At 43.5% G+C, this 20,259-nt stretch overlaps 1 protein-coding gene across 4 annotated transcripts in view; it reads left to right on the top strand.

Moving 5' to 3' along the window:
- Nucleotides 1–20,259, top strand: part of LOC134340316 (integrin alpha-6-like) — a 201,604-nt gene that overhangs the window by 99,705 nt on the left and 81,640 nt on the right. For 3 of the 4 annotated variants that reach the window (XM_063037395.1, XM_063037397.1, XM_063037400.1), the window contains exons 2-5: nucleotides 2,091–2,215; nucleotides 6,695–6,774; nucleotides 12,152–12,407; nucleotides 14,251–14,382. In XM_063037395.1, the coding sequence (XP_062893465.1) occupies nucleotides 2,091–2,215; nucleotides 6,695–6,774; nucleotides 12,152–12,407; nucleotides 14,251–14,382 (593 nt within the window). Of the gene's footprint in view, nucleotides 1–2,090; nucleotides 2,216–6,694; nucleotides 6,775–12,151; nucleotides 12,408–14,250; nucleotides 14,383–15,057; nucleotides 15,178–20,259 lie in introns of all 4 variants that reach the window. The other variant, XM_063037396.1, reaches the window with a different exon arrangement.

Below are 20,259 nucleotides of genomic sequence, written 5' to 3'. Positions count from 1 at the left end.
TGTAAAACCATGGCTCCCCCAGAAGAGCAAGAAATCATTGATACATTTCCTGCACATGTGGCTACTCCAGAAGTGGCCTTTCATTAGAGGTGCAGGCAGGAGTTTCTGTGGACATCAAAGAGACACCTGGATGGTATTTAAAAATGCAAACACGAGGAAATCTGCAGATGCTGGAAATTCAAGCGACACACACAAAATGCTGGTGGAACGCAGCAGGCCAGGCAGCATCTATAGGAAGAGATACAGTCGACGTTTCAGGCCGAGACTCTTCATCAGGACTTTCAGAAATTCAGAAATCAGGGGTGCATAGGAACTTGGGAGACCTCGTGCAGGGTTCCCTCCAGGTTAACTTGCAGATTGAGTTTGTGATAAGGAAGGCAAATGCAATGTTAGCCCTCATTTCTGGAGGACTAGAATATAAAAGCAAGGATTGACAGGTAATGCTGAGGCTTTATAAGGCATTGGTCAAACTGTACTTGGAATATTGTGAGCAGTTTTGGGCTCCTTACCTGAGAAAGGATGTGCTGGCATTGGAGAGGGTCCAGAGGAGGTTCATGAGAATGATTCCAGGAACGCAAGGATTAATGTACGAGGAGCATTTGATGTCTCTGGGCTTGTACTCGCCAGAGTTTAGAAGAATGAGCAAGATCTTATTGAAACCTATCAAATATTGAAAGGCCTAGATAGAGAGGATGTGGAGAGGATGCTTCCTATAGTGGGGGAGTCTAGCACCTGAGGGCACAACCTTGGAATAGAGGGACATCCCTTTAGTACAGAGATGAGGAAGAATTTCTTTAGCCAGGGAATGGTAAATCTTTGGAATTCATTGCCACACACTATTAGGAAATGTAGAGGTAGCTTGACTGAAAAGCAGAGCTGCAGAGACAATTCTGCAATGAATGATAACTTTGATAATCGATTTTCAAAAAAACTACGAGCCATGATGGGGCCACAAAACGAGAGAGAACAAACACCACAGACAACGAGGTAACTGAAGCGTAGGAGCAACTGGTTGAGGCTAGCTGGTTCAATGAGGGAACAAAGGTCTATGGATGAGAGGTTAAAATAGGCTACTGGTGACGAATTAGAAATGTGGTAGGTGACTCCTATTAGCTGGATGGAGACTGGGAGAAGCCTGCAGGTATAGGCCTGTCACAGATGGCCGTGGAGGCCAAGTCACTGGGTATATTGAAAGTGGAGCTTGATAGTTTCTTGATTAGTAAGGATGTCAAAGGTTATGGGGAGAAGGCAGCAGAATAAGGGAAAATAAATCCGCCATGATGGAATGGTGGAGCAGACTTGATGAGCCGAATGGCCTAATTCCGCTCCTGTGTCTTCTGGTCTTGCGGCTTAATGTCTCATCCATATGTCTGTACCTCCCTCTGTACTACACTGGAGCGCCAGCCCAGATTATATGTTCACGCCTCCAAAATGAGACTTGACCATTATCTCTTAATGAGAGGCAGTCAGCCATGGTTGAAAGTTTGCACTCTTGCCTTGGTTCTGGTTGAATTGAGTGTGGTGCCAATCAGAGAAACCATTCAGCGGATTGCCCTCTGGGTAGCTGGCACATCAGCGACTACACTCATCCTACTTCTTGTCTTCCCACAACTGATGGTCTCACTTTAAGGATCCGGTTACATTGTTATTTCATACTCGTTATTTGTTGATATTTATGTATATCTGCATTTGCACAGTTTGTTGTTCATTGATCCCGTTTACAGTTACTGTTCTATAGATTTGCTAAGAATACCCACAGAAAAAGAATTTCAGGGTTGTATGCGGTGACATGTATGTACTGTGATAGTAAATTTTACTTTGAACTTTGAACTTGACAAAACTTGGTGTCTGGCCTGTGATACCGGGTTGCCAGCTGATGTTACTGAGATAATCTCAAACTGACCAAATGATGTTCATGAAAGGTTGGGTGGCGTATTCCAGTTAAAACTATTTACTGACAACATAGCAGAGTCTTTCACCCAGCCCAGCTCTGATTGCCACTCAGAAACTGATTTATATATCCCTGATGTATATTGTTTGTCAGTTTCTTGCTGCTGCACACTAAAAACCTTTCCTTTGTTTATTTGCAGGATCTTGATTGGAGCACCTCTGGCTCGTGCTCAATCGCACCAACATGCAAATCGCACTGGAGGACTCTTTGCCTGCCCGATAACAGAAGACGATAGGTGTGATCAAGTCAGCATTGATAATAACGGTCAGAGCAAGTCTTTCTGTTAACCATTTCATTCAGTTCTCCTCACCCATTTTGAGTTTGTAATCCTTCCTAATTTTTATATTTATTCATTCTGGAGAATGTAGAACCAATTTCATTTCAGACTTTTAAAATATTTTTTTCGTGTGGTTGCTCTAGCTTTCTGATTGGATCAATACATGTCCATGCCTGAAATTCCTTTAGATTATAGCTGTAAACTAGAACATTGACCCATGATTCAGAGCAGTGCACAATGAGCTATCTTTCAGTGCCCTGCTTAAAATCTAAAGCTCAGCCACTGAAACATGTAGGGAAGAAATGAACAGTTGGAAAATCAGGTGAGAAATGTTACAAGAAGCAGTCTGCCATCCTTGCTTATCGTTTCAACACCCCAACCTTGTCATGGTTCTATTCTGAAGACACATGTCTATTTCCTGGAAAGCTTTTACTAATAGACAGAAAGATTTGGACAAAATGAGAGACTTCTCAGTCAGAATTTGCCACATCATTTTTGAATGAATGACATTCTCACCAGTTTACCACAATTTACCTTCATTTTGCATCTGTAATGTTGGAATGTATCTTAAGGTGCTTCTGGGGACAAAATCTGATACCAACGCGCATAAAGTCCTTACAGGACCTGTGATCAAAGGCTTGATTAAGTAGGTTTTAAGGAATGAAAACCAAAAAAAAACTGCTGGAGATCTGAAACAAAAGCAGAAAATGCTGTAAACACACAGCAGGTCAGGGCTCTCCTGCCGAAGGGTAGACAGTGAACAGATAGGTTGAGTGAGCTAGGGCTTTTCTTTTTGGAGTGAAGGAGGAAGAGGGGTGACTTGATGGAGATGTAGAAGATGATGACAAATAGTTTGGGTGGACAGCCAGAGAATTTTTCCCAGGGTGGAAATGGTTAATGCAAGGGGGCACAATTTTAAGGTGATTGAAAGAAAGTTTAGGGGGATGTCAGAGGGAAGTTCTTTACACAGAGAGTGGTGAATGAGTGGAACACACTGTCATGGGTGGAGGTTGAGGCAGATACATTAGGTGCCTTTAAGAAACTCTTAGATAGGCACATGGATGATAGAAAAATGAAGGGAAAGGTTGGATAGGTCTTAGCGTAAACGAGAGAAAATCTGCATATGCTGGAAATCCAAGCAACACACACAAAATGCTGGAGGAACTCAGCAGGTCAAGCAGCATCTATGGAAAAGACTAGTATCAACATTTTGGGACAAGACCCTTAAGCAGTACTTTTTTCCATAGATGCTGCCTGGCCTGCAGAGTTCCTCCAGTATTTTGTGTGTGTTGTGTGGATAGATCTTAGAGTAGGTTAAAAGGTCAGCACAACATCTTGGGCCAAAGAGCCTGTAATGTGCTTTACTACTCTATGTTCTTTGTACAGGATCCTTTATCAGGAATGTCCATTGAGGAGGAAAGAGAGGTTTAGTGAAGGAATTCCAAAGTGTCAGGTTCAAAAGTTGAAGGTGTGGACTAGCAAAGGCAGAGCAGATTAATAAGCAGGGCTCTGCAAGAGGACAAAAATTGAGCAGACTGAAGATTTAAAGATTAACAATTAGCTTTAGTTATCACTTGTACATCAACGCAATGAAACGTATATTGAAATGCATTGTTTGCATCAATAATCAACACAGTCCAAGGATGCGCTGGGGGCAGCCTCCAAGTGTTGCCATGTTTCCAGCACTAATATGGAATGCCCACAACTTGCTAGCCCTAATCTGTATGTCATTGGAATGTGGGAGGAAACCAGAGCACCTGGAGGAAATCCATATGGTCATAGATAGTGGCGGGATCTGAAGCCCGATCAGTGATTGCTGGTGCTGTAAAGCATTGCTCTGCCTGCTATGCTACGGTGCCGTGTATTTTCAGAGGTCAAAAGGGCTGAGGGGGTCAATAGAAGAACATGAAACCCAAGATGAGAATTCAGAAAATAATTCATCCCCATTAATTCCTCTTCAGTTACGCATTGCCTCTCTATAATCGAAACCATTCTGTATGTATGTATGTCTTGGGTTTCTGCCTGTACGGAGCCTTGAGTGTTGGGGATTGTTTTAAATGGGGAAGACCCAAGGATAGTGTCAGTGAAGGTTAACTAATAGAGTTAACGTAGAGTTAATATTATTAATAATAGTAACTAATCAACCCTCAAGATTGGAAATGGATAGAAGATGAGTTGAATTGAATGAAGAAGTGATGGTAGAGTGATGTCAGGCCTTTGCTCTGAGGCTGTGGAGGTAGATTGCAAATCTCAGGGTCTCCTCTTCCGATGAAAATATAATGTACTGACTTATTCCTGCTCCTGTGTCGGAGCTTATATTTATTGAACTAAGCCTGAGGTTATACATCTAAAGATCCTTTTATTCATATTTGTATGTATGAAGGAAGCCAACTCCCAGAACAATCCCATTTATGCCATTCCCCTACTTATTAATTTTATTCAATAAAGCACCTGTGAAGCTGCTCATGATGTTTGTTACATTTAAGGTGCTATATAAATGTTTGTTGATGTTTGAAGATGAGCTTGATTTTTATTTTGGGACTGACCTTGATGTCTTTGTATTTTGTACTTCAGGGGTTTTATCTGTTACAACTGCTTTTGCTTAAATATGATTTGTTTCAGTGGCATGAAACATTCTGTGCAAAAGAACTGGTCAATATAAAATCAAATAACTCATTAAAAAAGGTGAAAAATACAGCCTGAACTAATGATCTGAAAGGAGTAAATAAGCAAAAGTATATGAAAAAGTATTCAGCGCCCATATCCATTTTCACATTTTACTGTCCCATCGCCTAAGTTTAAAATATATTGAAAATATATTTGAGCTAATCTACAAAACATTGTGCATCATGTCAAATCAAAAGAAATATTCCAAAGCCTGTCAACGATTTACAAAAAATTAAAAACCAAAATTGTGAAGCTGAAAAAGTATTCATCCCCTTTGTAATCACTATGCTACCGTTCCTACCTTACCAATTCACTCAATTTGTTGATGTAGAAAAATGGAGGGTCACCTGTTTTCAATGAATTCATAAGAATAATATTCCCTCTTACTGTAATGTCCAACAGTATTGTAGATTTTCAACAGAACAAACCAAAATGAAGTCAAAAGAGCATTCAGGACCAGTCAAAGAAATGATAATACAGAAGCATAAATCTGGAGAAGGGTACAAGACCATCTCAAAGGCACTGAACGTACCTCAGAGCTCAGTGTAGTTCATCGTGAAAAAGTGGAAAAAATGTGAAACCACAGCTACATTGCCCAGTTTAGACCACTCCTCTAAACTTAGTTGCCGGAGAAGAATGGCACTTGTAAGAGAGGTTACTGTGGTGCCAACAGTCACTCTGAATGAGCTGCAGAAGTCAGTGGCTGTAACTGGAGATGAAGTTATGGCTCCACAATCTCTAAGGCTTTGCACACAAAGGGTATTTACGGAAGCTTGGCAAGGTAGAACCCCTTGCTAAAGAAAAAATGTGTATCCTTGCCCATAAAGATTTTGCTAAGTGCCACTTAGAAGATACTGTAAAGATGTGGAAGAAGGTCTTCTGGTCGGATGAGACTAAAGTCGAACATTTTGGCCTCAATACTAAGTGGTATGTGTGTTATAAATCTAATACTGCACATCAGCCAGGTAACCCATCTCCTACTGTAAAGTATGGTGGAGGTAGCATCACGCTATGGGGATGCTTTACAGCAGCAGGGACTGGAAATCTGGTTAGGATTGATGGGAAGATGAATGCTGCTAAATACAGAGAGATCCTGGACAAAAACCTGCCAGCCTCTGTCAGAAAGCTTAAACTGTGGAGGAAGTTAGTCTTTCAGCACGACAACGACCCAAAGCACTCTGCAGAGCAACAATGGAGAAGGCTTCAAATGAAGGAAATCGATGTCCTTGAGTGGCCCAGTCAGAGTCCTGATCTTAACCCTGATTGAACATCTCTGGCAAGACCTCCAGATTGCTGCCCACCACTGCTCATGGCACAGCTTGAACAATTTTGCAAAGAGGAATGTGCAAATCTTGCTCCATCATGTGCAAAGCTAATAGAGACTTATCCAAAAAGACTACTGGCTGTTAACAGCTGTGAAAGGTGGTTCAACACAGTACTGAGCAAAGGAGGGTGAATTCTTTTGAACTGCTGACGTTTCAGTTTTTGACCTTTTTAGTTTTTCATTCTTTACCATTTTCCCTGTATGTTTTGACACTACTGTGAAGAGGAACGTGTGATTCACAAAGAAAAATTCTCAGTTAAATTGATCAAATTCCCTGGCTGTAGTACTCATTTATGTGAACAAAGGGTTGGAGGCTGAATATTTTTACAAAGCTCTGTAGCAGTTCAAAAGAAGGGAGTTTACTGTTAAATGTTTAAAAAATGCAAGGCACTTTGTACAAAAGATAAAGCTTGTCGGTGGGATCTGACTAACAAACAATTGGAGCTGACACTCTGTGCATTTCTGTCTTTTCCAGTTGACCTGGAGAGAGAGAGCAAAGAAAACCAGTGGTTGGGGGTGACTGTCAAAAGCCAAGGAATTGGAGGGAAGGTTGTGGTGAGTTGATAACAAGAAGCCAAGGAACTTGGAATGATTATATAAAAATAATGTATCTGCCGGAAGACACAGTTTGAGCGGTTAAGCTATGCCTTTGAACAGCTGTGAACTGGTAACCAATCAGACATGGTGCGACTGCATTCCAAATCAATTTAATCCTTAAATATTTCTTTGATTATTCAAGAATGGAGTCAACAATGCTGGTGCAGTGATGGTTAGAAAATGTTTAGGAGGCTGTGAAAGGGTAAAGGGAAAGGTGGTTATTAAACTTTAAAAAAAAAGAATGACATTGAGGTGGAACTCGATGCTTCCTTGGTCACTGGCTGGGCTAAGCTTTTTGTTGTGTTTTTACAGTTGCAGTACCTTAGGTCTGAGGGGTATTTTCAATTCAGAAAGATTGCATGAAGAGATTAGGATTAACCTGTTGACAGGGACACTTCTTGGCTGGAAGTATGGAAGTGACAGTATCAGGATACTGTAGCTTGGAGAGGATTCAGATTCATTTATTTATCACATTTACGTGGAAACATAGGGTAAAATTGCATTGTTTGCGTTAACAATGAGCACAACCTAAGGATGTGCTGGGGGCAGTCCGCTAGGGTCACCACACATTCAAGATAGTATGCCCAGCTGAACAACACAGAACACAACAAGTAACAAAACAACAACAACAAATTGAGCCCACTGCTTATGGACAGTCTTCCAACTACAGGACAAGTCTCTGGGTCTCCAGTCTCCAGTCTCTAGGCTTTGCCCATCAGGCGTCAACTTCCGGACTTTGGGCTTCAATCTTTGGTATCAACTCCCAGACTAGCTGATGACGGGACCCCAAGCTCCAGGGTTGAACTCTGGGCACATAGACTCACCGGCACTTATGCCTCCTGTTTGCATGGACATCTGATCCCTGGATGACCTGGGACATCCCGACATCTATGGATGTCCTTCATCGTCCAACCATGTTGCTGGCCTTCGAGCATGGAACAGTTGGGAGATTGTTTGGGTGTTTCGGCACTGTGCAGTCTCCGAGAGGATTCCAGGAGACAGAGGCAGTGTGCATGAACCTTGTGGGGAGAAGGCTGCGGGATGGGGCGCAAGCTGATGTTTGACTCCATTTCGCCGACTAAAGCTTCCATTGTTTACCGATTAAAGAGATGAGGGAGATTGAAACATCGAGGTGAATGCAGAAGGTGAGCAGCGGCTTCTTGCCTTTCGACCTCTGATGGGATCGCTCTGCTACCGGAGAGGGGAAATTGCCTTTTGATCTCTGGTGGGATCACTCTGCTTCTGGGGAGGGGGAGACTGCCTTTTGATCACTAGTGGGATCGCTCTGCTACCGGAGAGGGGAGAGCCTGCCACTGTGCCTGGAGAATGTTCCCCAGATTTTTTGCATTTTGGATAAGGACTTGGACTATGGACTTTTTTTTCAGTCATGGCTTTTTTATATTCTATGTGTTTTGCCTGACCTTTCTCTTCTTTTTGTGGGTAGGGAGGGGGATTTGGTGGGCGGGGGGGGGTGATGAAGTGTCTGTTCTGATTTTGTCCATTTTTTTTGTGCGGGGAGGAGAGATTTGGGGGTTGATAATCATGCTGCCATTCTTTCTTGGTTACATGACTATCTGGAGAAGAAGAATTTCAGAGTTGTATACTTCAATAATAAATGAACCTTTGACCTTTGGACTCCAGCCGAGTTTCTAACTCCTCCACATACCTGTTCCTAAATCCTAATACGACCTCTAACTCCCCCACATCACTGTCCCTGAACCCTAACATGACCTAACCCCTAACTCCCCCTACTTGTCCCTAGAACCATCCCATACGAACTTTAAAAAAAACGACTAGGTCTGAGCCACCATCTTGACGGACACCGCAGCTTGGTACCATCTTGACCAGAGGAACCCCAAAAGGATTGGGCGATCAATTTACCATAATTGTTTGACATCTTGGACCCGTTTGAGATGTGAGAAACAGCAAAAGTTAGTGAGCTTAAAGGAGCGAGAGAGTGGAAAGGATTGTTGGCAGCAGTGGTTCAGGGATAACCTATCTCCCGATACTAATGCAGCTGCAGTGTCAGGCTGTCCCCTCCCCTATCAGGTTGCCCTGACAAAGTTGTCAAAATTCACCATGTAAGCAAAAGGCAAGCAGAAATATCATCAAAAGCTGTTAAAAGCAACCGTTTTCCTTTTAAACTGTTTTGAACTTGAAAGGATGCCTTGATGAACGATAACGAGACCCGTCAGAGGAAATAAGCGAGGAAGATCTCATCTTAAAACGCCACACAGTCTCATCACATAATGAACATAAAGCCTTATCCCATGATCAGATGTTTGTGGGTTAAAATCCCAGTCTGGTCTGCTGCTTATTTTTTTCTCTGTCACTCTTTGGTTGAGATCCAAGTGCGCACGGTCAAGTGATATTACTTTCATGTTAGTTTCCTGCAAGGTCACCTCTCACTGGCTAGCTGCACGGTAGCTTTAAATGCGTTTGGCTTTAGCTGAAGCCGTTTTGCAGCCTGGGATCAAGGCAGCTGCCAGAGGAGCAAGGACGAAAGTAAAGACAGAGTTGACGGTGGATCGGCCGGCCGGTCAGTACTGGACTTCGGGGCTTCTGGTCCCGAGTTCGAATCCGGCCAGCTGCTTACACACTTTCCATCCGTGCTGGGTTGGGCATCGAGTTAGCAACTTGGCCTTGTAAAAACACAGTCAAATGCTACTGAAGTGGCAAAAATGCTGACCGATGAGCCACAAGGCGCGAAAAGGAACAGCAAACTGTGGATGTCATAGAAATCTGTGACTTTAGGATCTAAGTCCCTTGGGCAGGTCACCCAGAAGTAATCTCAAGCAGCCACAGGTTAGCAACATAACATTACAGCATTAAATAAGATAGACTCTGCTCAAGCGGAGTGCCATTTTGATAAGAATGGCTGTTTCTGGCATTAACATTAAAAAATCTGATACTGATCCGGACTCCAGGAACAATGAACATTTCCTCAATACTGATCAGCTACACTTTGACCTTGACAATTTTCTGCCTCCGTTTCTTTTTTTAAAAAATCGTGATTTACAATTTTGTTTTCATTTGCTTACCACATGTTGCCTCCTGTAAGCTTAGGATCCTTCAGCACTCTCAGAAGTCATCATCTTACTGTGTTATCTGTGCTGCTGTGTGTTAACATTGTGGGCAATTTCAATGGTTCAATGGTTCCATTTAATCTCAGCAAGTGTACACAATATACAGCCTGAAATTCTTGCTCTTTGCAGACATTCACCAAAACAGAAGAGAACCCCAAAGAATGAATAGCAGTAAAATGTTAGAACCCCAAAGCCCCCCACCCATGCACAAGCGGCAGCAAAGCGTCAACACTCCCCCCTCCCTCAGCAGGAAGCATCAACACCCACCACCCATCAAGCAGGCAATAGCAAGGCCCCTAAAGAGCCCCATGATCTGCACCCCAACGAAAAGCTATTGTTCACATGCCACAGTCTCTCCCTCTCCCTCAAACAAGGGACAGAGAGGTGCCACCCCATTTTACAGCGAGAGGGGAGACCAGCAAAACGCAACAGCTCGCTGATTGTGATGTTACAGTCTGCTGTGTCGCTTTTATTCCAAGTTCTCCGACTCAAGAATCGACAGCAAACTCTCCCCCCCCCATCGAGAGAAAGAGAGAAGGATCACCTGAGTACAGAGGTCTCCGACAGCTGATCTGCTGTTTGCAATGTTCTGTTTCTCCTGCGACGCCTCAGTTAGTGACACTGGCGTGGAATCGGTTCGGCCACAGGGCTGCAGGGCGTGCACGTCTTCCAGGCCGCACCCTGAGGAATGTTGAAATATGGCCAGTCAGCAAGCTCTGTGAGTGGAAACCATCACCGCAAAGAACTGCAGTTTGAGTGCAGCTGTAGATGACAGATTCTGACAGAACCCCATCCGCCTTGAAAAAGCAAAAAGAGACACGAAAGGGAAGAAATTAAACTGTTTTGCAGATGAGTTTGAAGAAGCTGCTCTCTGGCGACAGCTCCAATTTGACTGCAAAAGAGTTAATGGCTGAAGCTGATCTTGCCTTAACCCAAGATTCAAGCATGTCTCTTGCAGTGGGAACTGCCGACTGTAATGAAGAGCAGAGCATTGGGCAGATCTAGCTCAGTGTGGCCACTCAGAGCAACAAGGGGTCTCCATGCCCTTTCTACTGGCACCTCCCACTTGGACACAGTATGGAAACACCAACGGCCAAGAAGGGAAAAGTCAACAGAAAATGGTGAACACATCCCAGTCCACCATTGAGTATGTTTACATGGAGCACTGCCACAAGAAAGCAGCATCCATCATCAGAGATCCCCAACGTCCAGGCCATGGCCTCTTCTTGCTATGACCATCCGGAAGAAGGTACAGGAGCCTTCGGTCCCACACCACCAGGCTGAGGAACAGTTATTACCCGACCACAATCAGGCTCCTGAACTGGCAAGGATAACTTCACTCACCTCAACTCTGAACTGATTTTCCAATTGCGCCACAACAGTGTAGCGGTCAGCGCGACCCTAATATAACTCAGAGCGTTGGAGTTTGGAGTTTCCGGTGACACCTGTAAGGAGTTTGAACCTTCTCCCCGTGACCATGTTGGATTCCTCTGGGTGCTCTGCTTTCCTCCCACGGTCCAAAGATGTACCAGTTAGTAACTTAATTAGTAAATTGTCCTGTGATTAGGCTAGGGTTAAATAGGTAGATTGCTGGGTGGCACGATCGGTGGGCCAGAGGGCCTATTCTGTGCTGTATCTGTAAATAATAAATACATAAACAGCCAGATAAATAAATAAAAATCTACAGACTCACTTTCAAGGACTCTACAACTCATGTTCTTAGTAGCATATAGTAATATATAATATATAACTTTGATATTAATCCACTGACCCAGCCTAGACAGAGCCATAAACCAAGGATCTTGTGGTACTCTATGAGAAAGCTTGCAGGGCTGGCAACCAAAGCTATCAGTGGTTCTTTAAGAAGAGCGTAAACACCTGACTATTCAAGATGGCGCAGGCAGCTAGCGGTTATCCTGAGACCGGAGAAGGGTTAAGTGACTCAATTAAAGGAGTTGAGATTCAACAACTGTAGGAAAATTGTGTCTGTTTACCAGAGACTCCAGAGCCAATAATCTTGCATTTGAGGGTGAGAATTTAGACCTCGCCCTCACATGGAGTGGGTGAGTGGAACAGAAGGGATACATTTAGAGTAGTAGGTGATGGAGGATGGAGAAATGAATGGAGAAGTGTTGCGGGGGTGGAGGGGAGAGGTTCTTGTGGACCATAAATGTCAGAATTGACCTCTTGGGCCAAATAACCATTTATTGCCATATAAATTCCAAGTGAGTGTCTTAAATTGGTTGCAGACATGTGCCCATCGCTATGAGGTGAGGCAGCGCGTGAATCAGCCGGAAGAAACCCGGGACATGATTGGCCGTTGCTACGTCCTGAACCAGGACTTAACGATCAAAGACGAGTTGGAGGGCGGGGACTGGAAATTCTGCGAAGGCCGCACGCAGGGTCACCACCGATTCGGCTACTGCCAGCAGGGCATCGCAGCCGGCTTCACTCCTGACAACCACTACATTTTTTTCGGTGCCCCAGGCACGTACAACTGGAAAGGTCAGTCATTTCCAATTTTGTGTGAGAAGGGAGTTGATGGCCTTCTTGCTATGGTGACCAAGATAATGGACATTGTTGAGTGATGAAATTATCACTGTCACTTACTCATCCTGTGAGTCATGGGATCGTTTCACAGACACTGAGCTATCTATAGTTTGCACCTTAGTTCCTTTTCTGACCAGAGACACACTGCACTGTCACTTTGAACTCTAAGGTTTGAAGCAAATGGGCACCACTCTCTCAGAGCTTGTGCCTGAGGCAGATGTAGTCCTTTCTCTTGATGCTGTGCAGAGGTATGTCAGGTGAACGACAAACACCGGGCATTACTTTAGGCAGTTCGGTGCTGAGGAATTTTAACCCCACCCCCAGCCAAAATCTCCCCCTGCCTGCCCCAGTGGTTGATGGTATGAGCAACCAGCAGAGGTATCAGCGTCTTTAATGAGCTATTTCCAGCTACTAGGAAACATTGAGAAATTTGCGGGTGGGGCAGTGTTATTCAGCAAGTTATACGATCCACTGCCTACAGCAGGCAAAAGGCATTAACACAAAAGTATCTACTTGCTTGCTCCATATCCATCCTCAGCACTTGGAGTTATGGCAGCTGTTTCATCCAACTGCCTCCAGTGTAGCCAGGTTTTGATTAGAATCCAACTCAAATCGATGGCGTAGAAAGTCAGCTCACTGTCAGAGGCCAAAACTGACGGACTGGGCATCTCACTCCGAGAAGCTCTGAGAGTTGGTGGTGTAGGGAATGGCAAGGTGCCATTCATACGAAACAAGATGCTCTCCTGAGCTTGGGTTATGTATGCTACAACTAATCTTGAAAACACAAAATAATTGAATCTTTCACCATTGCAAACGCAAACATTAACTTGAAAAGGACGGAACCATCCCTGTTAACAACTGAACAGGGAGGTTATGTATTCAGATCCATTATTTAAGAGGGATACAAGTTACAACTGTGTGACGGCCACTCATGTTGAGTTAAGCCTGGGAGGATTCCGAAGGAGCGTCTTACCTGCTCAAGTATATTCCAGAGGTTTACTCCTTAAAACTTTGTTCCTGAAACAGGAAGAAATTTTCCTTCCATGACCTGCAGATGACCCATTTTGCCTTAAAGTAACATTTTGCCATTTTTGTTGTCAGGCAAGAACTTTAAAGGAACATCTGTAAACTCTAACAATATGCTGTAAGTAGCAACCATGTGCCTATGTTTTCCTGGATTTCTTGTATCTATCCATGAAACTTGCAGGACATATTAAAAACTATTGGTAAACATCCAGGCTTGATCTGGCTTCAAAAAGTTTGTCAGCTGCCCAAGCAAAAGCAGTGCTCAATTGCAGTATAAACTGACACTGCTTAACTGACACTGTAGAATAATCTGTTGATGGCAGTAGCAGAGCCGCTGTGACTCCTGGGAGCACCAGAAGTAATGACCCCTTACCCTCAATCATTTTGAGGTGGGCCAATGAGTCTGGTTCCATTTAAGGCCTAGGACTTTCCCGTCACCCATCTTCAATCTCCACGTTGGGCCTGCAACTCTTGACCGAATCAACTTCTAGGCACCATTCCACGTTTCGTGATCTCGTCCGCTTCATTGATTTCCCCCTCCTGCCAAGATGGCCAAGTTTTGCATTCAGTCTCTGTGTCCTCTTCCTTTACCCGGTATGGATTAGATAGGAAAGACTTGTGTGGCATGTGATCCGGGAACAAAGACCCTGCTTGTAATGCTGGTCTTAACCTGGGCAGTGTACCGTTACTCATGTACAATGTTGAGGACTAATGCAGGTGTATGGTGCATCTTCTGTTATTTTTTGCTTCATTTACCTCTCAATATTTTTAGGTAATGTTCGGGCAGAACAGCTCAGTCATACTTTGGTCTACTTGGGCATCTATGACGACGGACCATACGAAGTGGGTGATGAAAGAAAGCAGCAATCTGAGCTGGTCCCTGTACCTGCCCATAGCTACTTAGGTAGGATACTTGTCCAGTGCAGACAGAGAGTGCCGACTGGAGCTACTCCAAGAGAGCTGAGGACTCCATTTAGGACCCCATTCAGAATCACCACCAAAATACTTGACTTGACCACTTTGGGTTCCCAACACCTGTTTTGATTTTAGTTGTTCTCATTTTGCTTTCTGTGCCTCATGAGCAGGCTTATGGTAAAATGTGAAAGCACTCCTGTTGGATTTACATTCCCCACCAGGTCACGTAAGCCGTGCACTGGTATTATACTTCTGCACGGGGCATCACGGCGTGCAGTACCATTGAAGGGCATGGCCTTTCTTGATGGTGCACTGTCTCTGCCCAGGCTTAGCACCGTGCCCATCATGGTAACCTGACAGCTGAGTTTTTCAGATAACATTGGCTCTGATAACAATGGCCTTTGGCAGTTTCCTGAAATCAGGGACTCCAGTGGAAATAAAGAATGAGTTCCTGCTTGTGGTGAAGTGCGAAACATTATTTGCCTCAACCCCACACCGCCCGCTCTGATTTATGACTGGAAATTCAACAGTGCTATTATTTAACCCGGAGGAGTCCTCAGCTGCTTGTCCAGTCGCCACCCTCTGCTGTACGCTTCCTTCTCAAGTCTAACTCATCTTCTTCTTTTCCCCCTTCTCCTATTCCCTGTCCATCTCGAATGCACAGGTTTAATATTTCTGTCAACAACCAGTAGCTCAGACCCTGATCAGCTGGTTTACAAGACACCGGACCCTGCTGAGAAACCAGCCAGAAGCCCTCATGATGTAACCCAACATAGTTACTTAGGTTTGTAACTGAGCATGTGCCAGGGAAAGTGTGCAGCCATTCCCTCTCGTGTCTTTATCTGTGTCCAAACATTTTGAGCAGGGAAATTGAAAAGGCAAAAACCAAAGCACGTGTTTCATTTACAAGGCTCCATATTTCTGCACATTTTGATGGTCACATGAATGTCACTGCTTCCTGTTGGTCAGGCTCCTTAGAACCACCTGATAACCAGTCACTTGGAGGCCTTCCATGAATGTTGATCAAGACTAGAGGTGAATGCCAACTGTAAAATAGGAATAGTGGCTCACAGCAACTGGGGAGAACTTCTTTGTCAGCAACATTGAGATTACTTTGATTTCAGTTAGGAAGGTGATAGAGTACAAAATGGATTGAAAAATAAGAGCAGAACAACAAGCAGAAATGGAATACAGATCCTAAGATCTTGGAAAATGTCATAATTCCTACTATTCTAAGAAAAGTGGGAAAATATGAAGTTGCCAGACTCTTAATCATGATCTTTTTAGTTGAGTTGAATTGATCCATTAGGAGACAGATTTAAGTCGAACAACCTTACCAAATGTTAATAAGATTGAAAATAGGAAGAGTGAAACTGCAGCTTCCTTAAAAGCTCTCGGGTGAAAGCCTTGTCCCTGAATGTACTTAACTGCAAGGAAGCGGTCTTGTTAAAAGTGACATAACTGATGTTCAAGGAACCGATAAGGAAGCAGTGATGTTGCGTGTGAGATGTGTGCATGGCTCACAACGTCACAGTCTGTTGAATTGACTTCAAGCAAGCTGTCACGATCTAAGCTCTGGTGATACCAAAGGAATTTTTGTGCATTAGTTGGAAGTCTGCCCATTCAAAAACAACTTCACTCAATTCTGGTAGTCCATTACACAGTTGGCTGACAGAGAGTATGGCTGCCTGCCATTGTGCCTGCAAGGAGTGCTTCCGATTATTCTGCATGTAATGACACCAGCATGTTTCAGTTAACTGCTCTTAGTGCTGAAACCTGGTGCCCCCCCACATGGAAAGGGTGAACCTAAGAAATGGCTCTCTATGGTTGTCAAGGTTGGTCGCTCGAGATATATCTCAAATGCTTGTGAATGATTTTGAAAGATTTCCAATTAGACGTGTCAAATTAAGCTTCTACAAAATTATATCCTTCCTATTACCCCTGAAGATCTGAATGAGATAGAAACTGGATCCAGTGCATATGACTGGACTTCCACAGATATTTCTGGGAATCCAATCCTAATTCAAATGACCAAAGTTATGAATTTCAGGTTTGTAACTTGTCATTGTCAACTGAGGCACTTGGAAATTGGACAGCATTGTGCCTGTTTTATGGGTGTAAAAAAAAAAGCCCAATTTTGTTAGCTAACATCCTCCGTCCTCAAAAATACTCAAAAAATATCCAAAGGCTGTTAGCCAACCTGAAAACTGCCTAACAAAGCTGCAGTGAGGGTCCTGGTGAATATTTTAGGATCCCTGTGGGGTCCTAAAAAGGCCTATATAAAAATGCTTGGTTATTACCAGCCTCAGTTGCTGCCTCCATTGGCAGTGCGACCTAAAACTCAGTCCTGTTGAAGAGCAGAGATGCTTGTGGAGCTCTCATTTGCTCTCCGAGATTACTTATATGAAGCCCAGGAACGTAATCGGAACCAGACTCAAGCCTCACAGACCAGGCACCTGCTGGGGCTATATCCCCCCTTTTGTAGCTGATCCCAGGCATCAATGAATTCCTACCCCAGAGCTGCTTGTCCATTGCTATACCAACAAACTCCAACCCCCACCCAGTGCACCTGAACTACATTTTTAATGCATTTCTTGTGCATGTATTCAAAAGGATAATGAAGTAGGAAGTGGTTGTTGCAGGAAAGGACACTGGCCTAAGCTTGCATCCAGTGAAGATAATTGGGATTAATGTCATCTAATGGATGTCAGGCTTGAACAATAGAAACCACCTGTCAACTGAGGTATGTTGCTGAGCAGTGTAGCGGGAGCCTTCCTCAGAGGCCTGAGCTACTTCTGGTCTGAAAGCACTGGCTGTGTGCACTGAGACAGGTGCAAAATATTCCTCTTTCTTTGTAGCCATCTCTCATATTGAAAGTATCATCAAAGAGCAACATGCGAGAACTTAAAGGCATGTTTCTGAGATATCCAAATTACATTTCAAGGGACAAATTGCAATTAGTACTGCACACCCAGTCCATGTGGATAGTCATAATCTGCTTGTGCTTTGTCCATGTGATTCGCTGTCAGTGGCGTGTTAGTGCCTGTTGCATGTTTCTTATAGCTTTCTGTGTTAGTTGGATACTAGTCATATCATTCCCAGTCTCTATTTCCACCCTTTTTGCACATGCTTTAACATTTGCACTGACCACCTCCTCTCCCTATCACTTCGTCAGATTGTGGGCTAGCAGTGTACCGCAGTTCAGAACCAGCCACGAAATTCCAAACTGTGCAGTCCCAGCTTTGATTCCGTCATGCTGCAAAGCGAGTTGATCATTTGAAGCCAAGGCAGTGGTGGTGGTTGGCTTCAGTCCCACTAGGCCATCCAGAAGCGAGCGACACTACTGCTCTTCATTGATGATGGCAGCTGCATATCCCACGTGCTCAGCTAGCCTGAAGAGTGGCCACTTGGGAAAATTATCAAAGGGAATCTGGAATCTACACCTGTAGATCAGTAGCCCAACATGACTCCTTCAAAAGAAAGAAAGAAAGAGAGAGAGAGAAAGTAAGAAAGACCAAGAGGGTTCCAATTTCAATTTGCCTTGATGAGACCCTGGTTCATATAAGAGATGAGCTCCAGGATATCAATTATTTTCATTTCTAGCTTGAATTCGAGTGATTGGTTTTGGACTTGATGTTCTTAAAATGGGTGGTTGGTAAAACTAAGGGCTGGTTTACTCTGAATAACTCTAGTCCTCTCATTGGCCAGTACAGTTCCATCACCATACTTCATACCATTGACTCATGCCAGTAATTTGACCTGTTATTTTCTATCAGTTTTAATTGCTGCCCAATATAGGAGCCAAACATTCTATCCCTTTAAAATGCTGCCAGCTTGCTTGAGTTGGACAAATAATTGCCGTAATAGCAAGAATAAAATCATCTGCTTCACTCAATTAATGACCAGCCACTAGGTGTCTTAATTGCACTTGCCTCTCAACATCTTGGAGAGATACTGAATGCCTGTGATGCCTCATTTTTTTCCCAGCACATCTTTTCACAACCCTCACGGCTACAACTCAGCTCACCATTTTTTGTCTTGCATGGGTTGAGGAATTGGAGTTAGCACTTGCATAAGTTCATCGGGTGTTTATGACTTCATACTTAACCCTACCTCAGCACCTTGAAGATTGCTTCACTCTCAAGCCACTGTGGCAACCTCTCAGTGAGAAAATTCAGAATCCTACTCTTTACAGAATAAATACGTGCTTGTTAAAGCTGAACTATCATATTTGCTTCATCAGACTGAGGGGAGTTGTGTATCCTGTTACTTCCAATAATTGCTCTGTAGGTCTACACTGAATACTTCAAGGAGCATTTTTGTCCTTGCGGGAGGTTGCGATAGGCCATTGGATCCTTTGAAGGAGATCCAAATTGTACAAGATGTTTTTTCTGATAAATTATGTACTTTTATCATTACATTGTTTATAAATGAATTTCTATTTTCAAGGTACTTCCACTTTTGAATGAAAGAAGATGAACAGATTGAGCATGTGTTGTGCATATTTTATATTAATTTTATATGCATTTTTACTAGCTTGTTAGCTACAAGTTTTTACCATGGTACGACTGGATGCGAACCTATGTCTTACCACTCCATGGTTTTAAAGCCTGGAACTCTATTACTCTGTTAGAAATGTAGTTTACTACAGAAATCTTCTTGTGGGGATATAGTCAACCTCAAAGAGCTATCAGAATTCCAGTACAGGCGAAACCTTCATTGGAAGCATTTGAGGGTGTTTGCATTCCATGAAAATGGTCTATATTGTGATTTTCTGTAATGTGAAGCCATGTCATCTGTGCATGCGACAAGAAACGAGTTAGAAAAAATTTGTCTTTATTTATTTGCTTTCTAATATTTTATCCTATATATCAGAATTTTTACATAGTGATTTGTGAATTCTGTTAGCATGAGTTTCTATTACCTGAAAGACCGTAGTGTGGGGGTTGCCTGTATTCCAGACTCCTTCATCATGATCCCAGAGCACATCTAATCCCACAGCTTCAGAACCTCCTTGTGCAATTAGATCCTCGATTTCCTCACTTGCAGACCCCAGTCATTCTGGATTGGCAACAACATCTCCTCCACGATCTCCATCAGCACAGCTGCGCTGCAAGTCTGCGTGCTTAGCCCCCTGCTCTACTCACTTTACACTTACGACTGTGTGGCTAAGCATAGCTCCAATGCCATATTCAAGTTTGCTGAAGACACCACTGTCGCAGGCTGAATCAAAGGTGGTGGCGAATCAGCATATAGGAGGAAGATTGGAAATCTGGCTGAGAGGTACCACAATAACAACCTCTTACACAATGTCAGCAAGACCAAGTAGCTGATTATTGACTTCAGGAGGAGGTGGGAAATGGAGGTCCATGAGCCAGTCCTCATCAGGGGAATCAGAGGAGGAGAGGGTCAGCAACTTTAAATTCCCTGGCATTAGCATTTCAGAGACTTTGTATCTGGGTCCAGCATGTAAGTGCTATTATACTTTATACTTTATTATTGCCAAACAATTGATACTAGAACGTACAATTATCACAGCGATATTTGATTCTACGCTTCCCACTCCCTGGATTACAAATGGATAATAAATATTAAAAATTTAAATTATAAATCATAAATAGAAAATAGAAAAATGGAAAGTAAGGTAGTGTAAAAAAAAAACCGAGAGGCAGGTCAGGATATTTGGAGGGTACAGCCCAGATCCGGGTCAGGATCTGTTCAGCAGTCTTATCACAGTTGGAAAGAAGCTGTTCCCAAATCTGGCCATACGAGTCTTCAAGCTCCTGAGCCTTCTCCCGGAGGGAAGAGGGATGAAAAGTGTGTTGGCTGGGTGGGTCGTGTCCTTGATTATCCTGGCAGCACTGCC

The sequence above is a fragment of the Mobula hypostoma genome, chromosome X1 (assembly GCF_963921235.1).
Source record: "Mobula hypostoma chromosome X1, sMobHyp1.1, whole genome shotgun sequence".
Taxonomy (NCBI): Eukaryota; Metazoa; Chordata; class Chondrichthyes; order Myliobatiformes; family Myliobatidae; genus Mobula; species Mobula hypostoma.
This window is presented reverse-complemented; position numbering and strand designations above follow the sequence as displayed.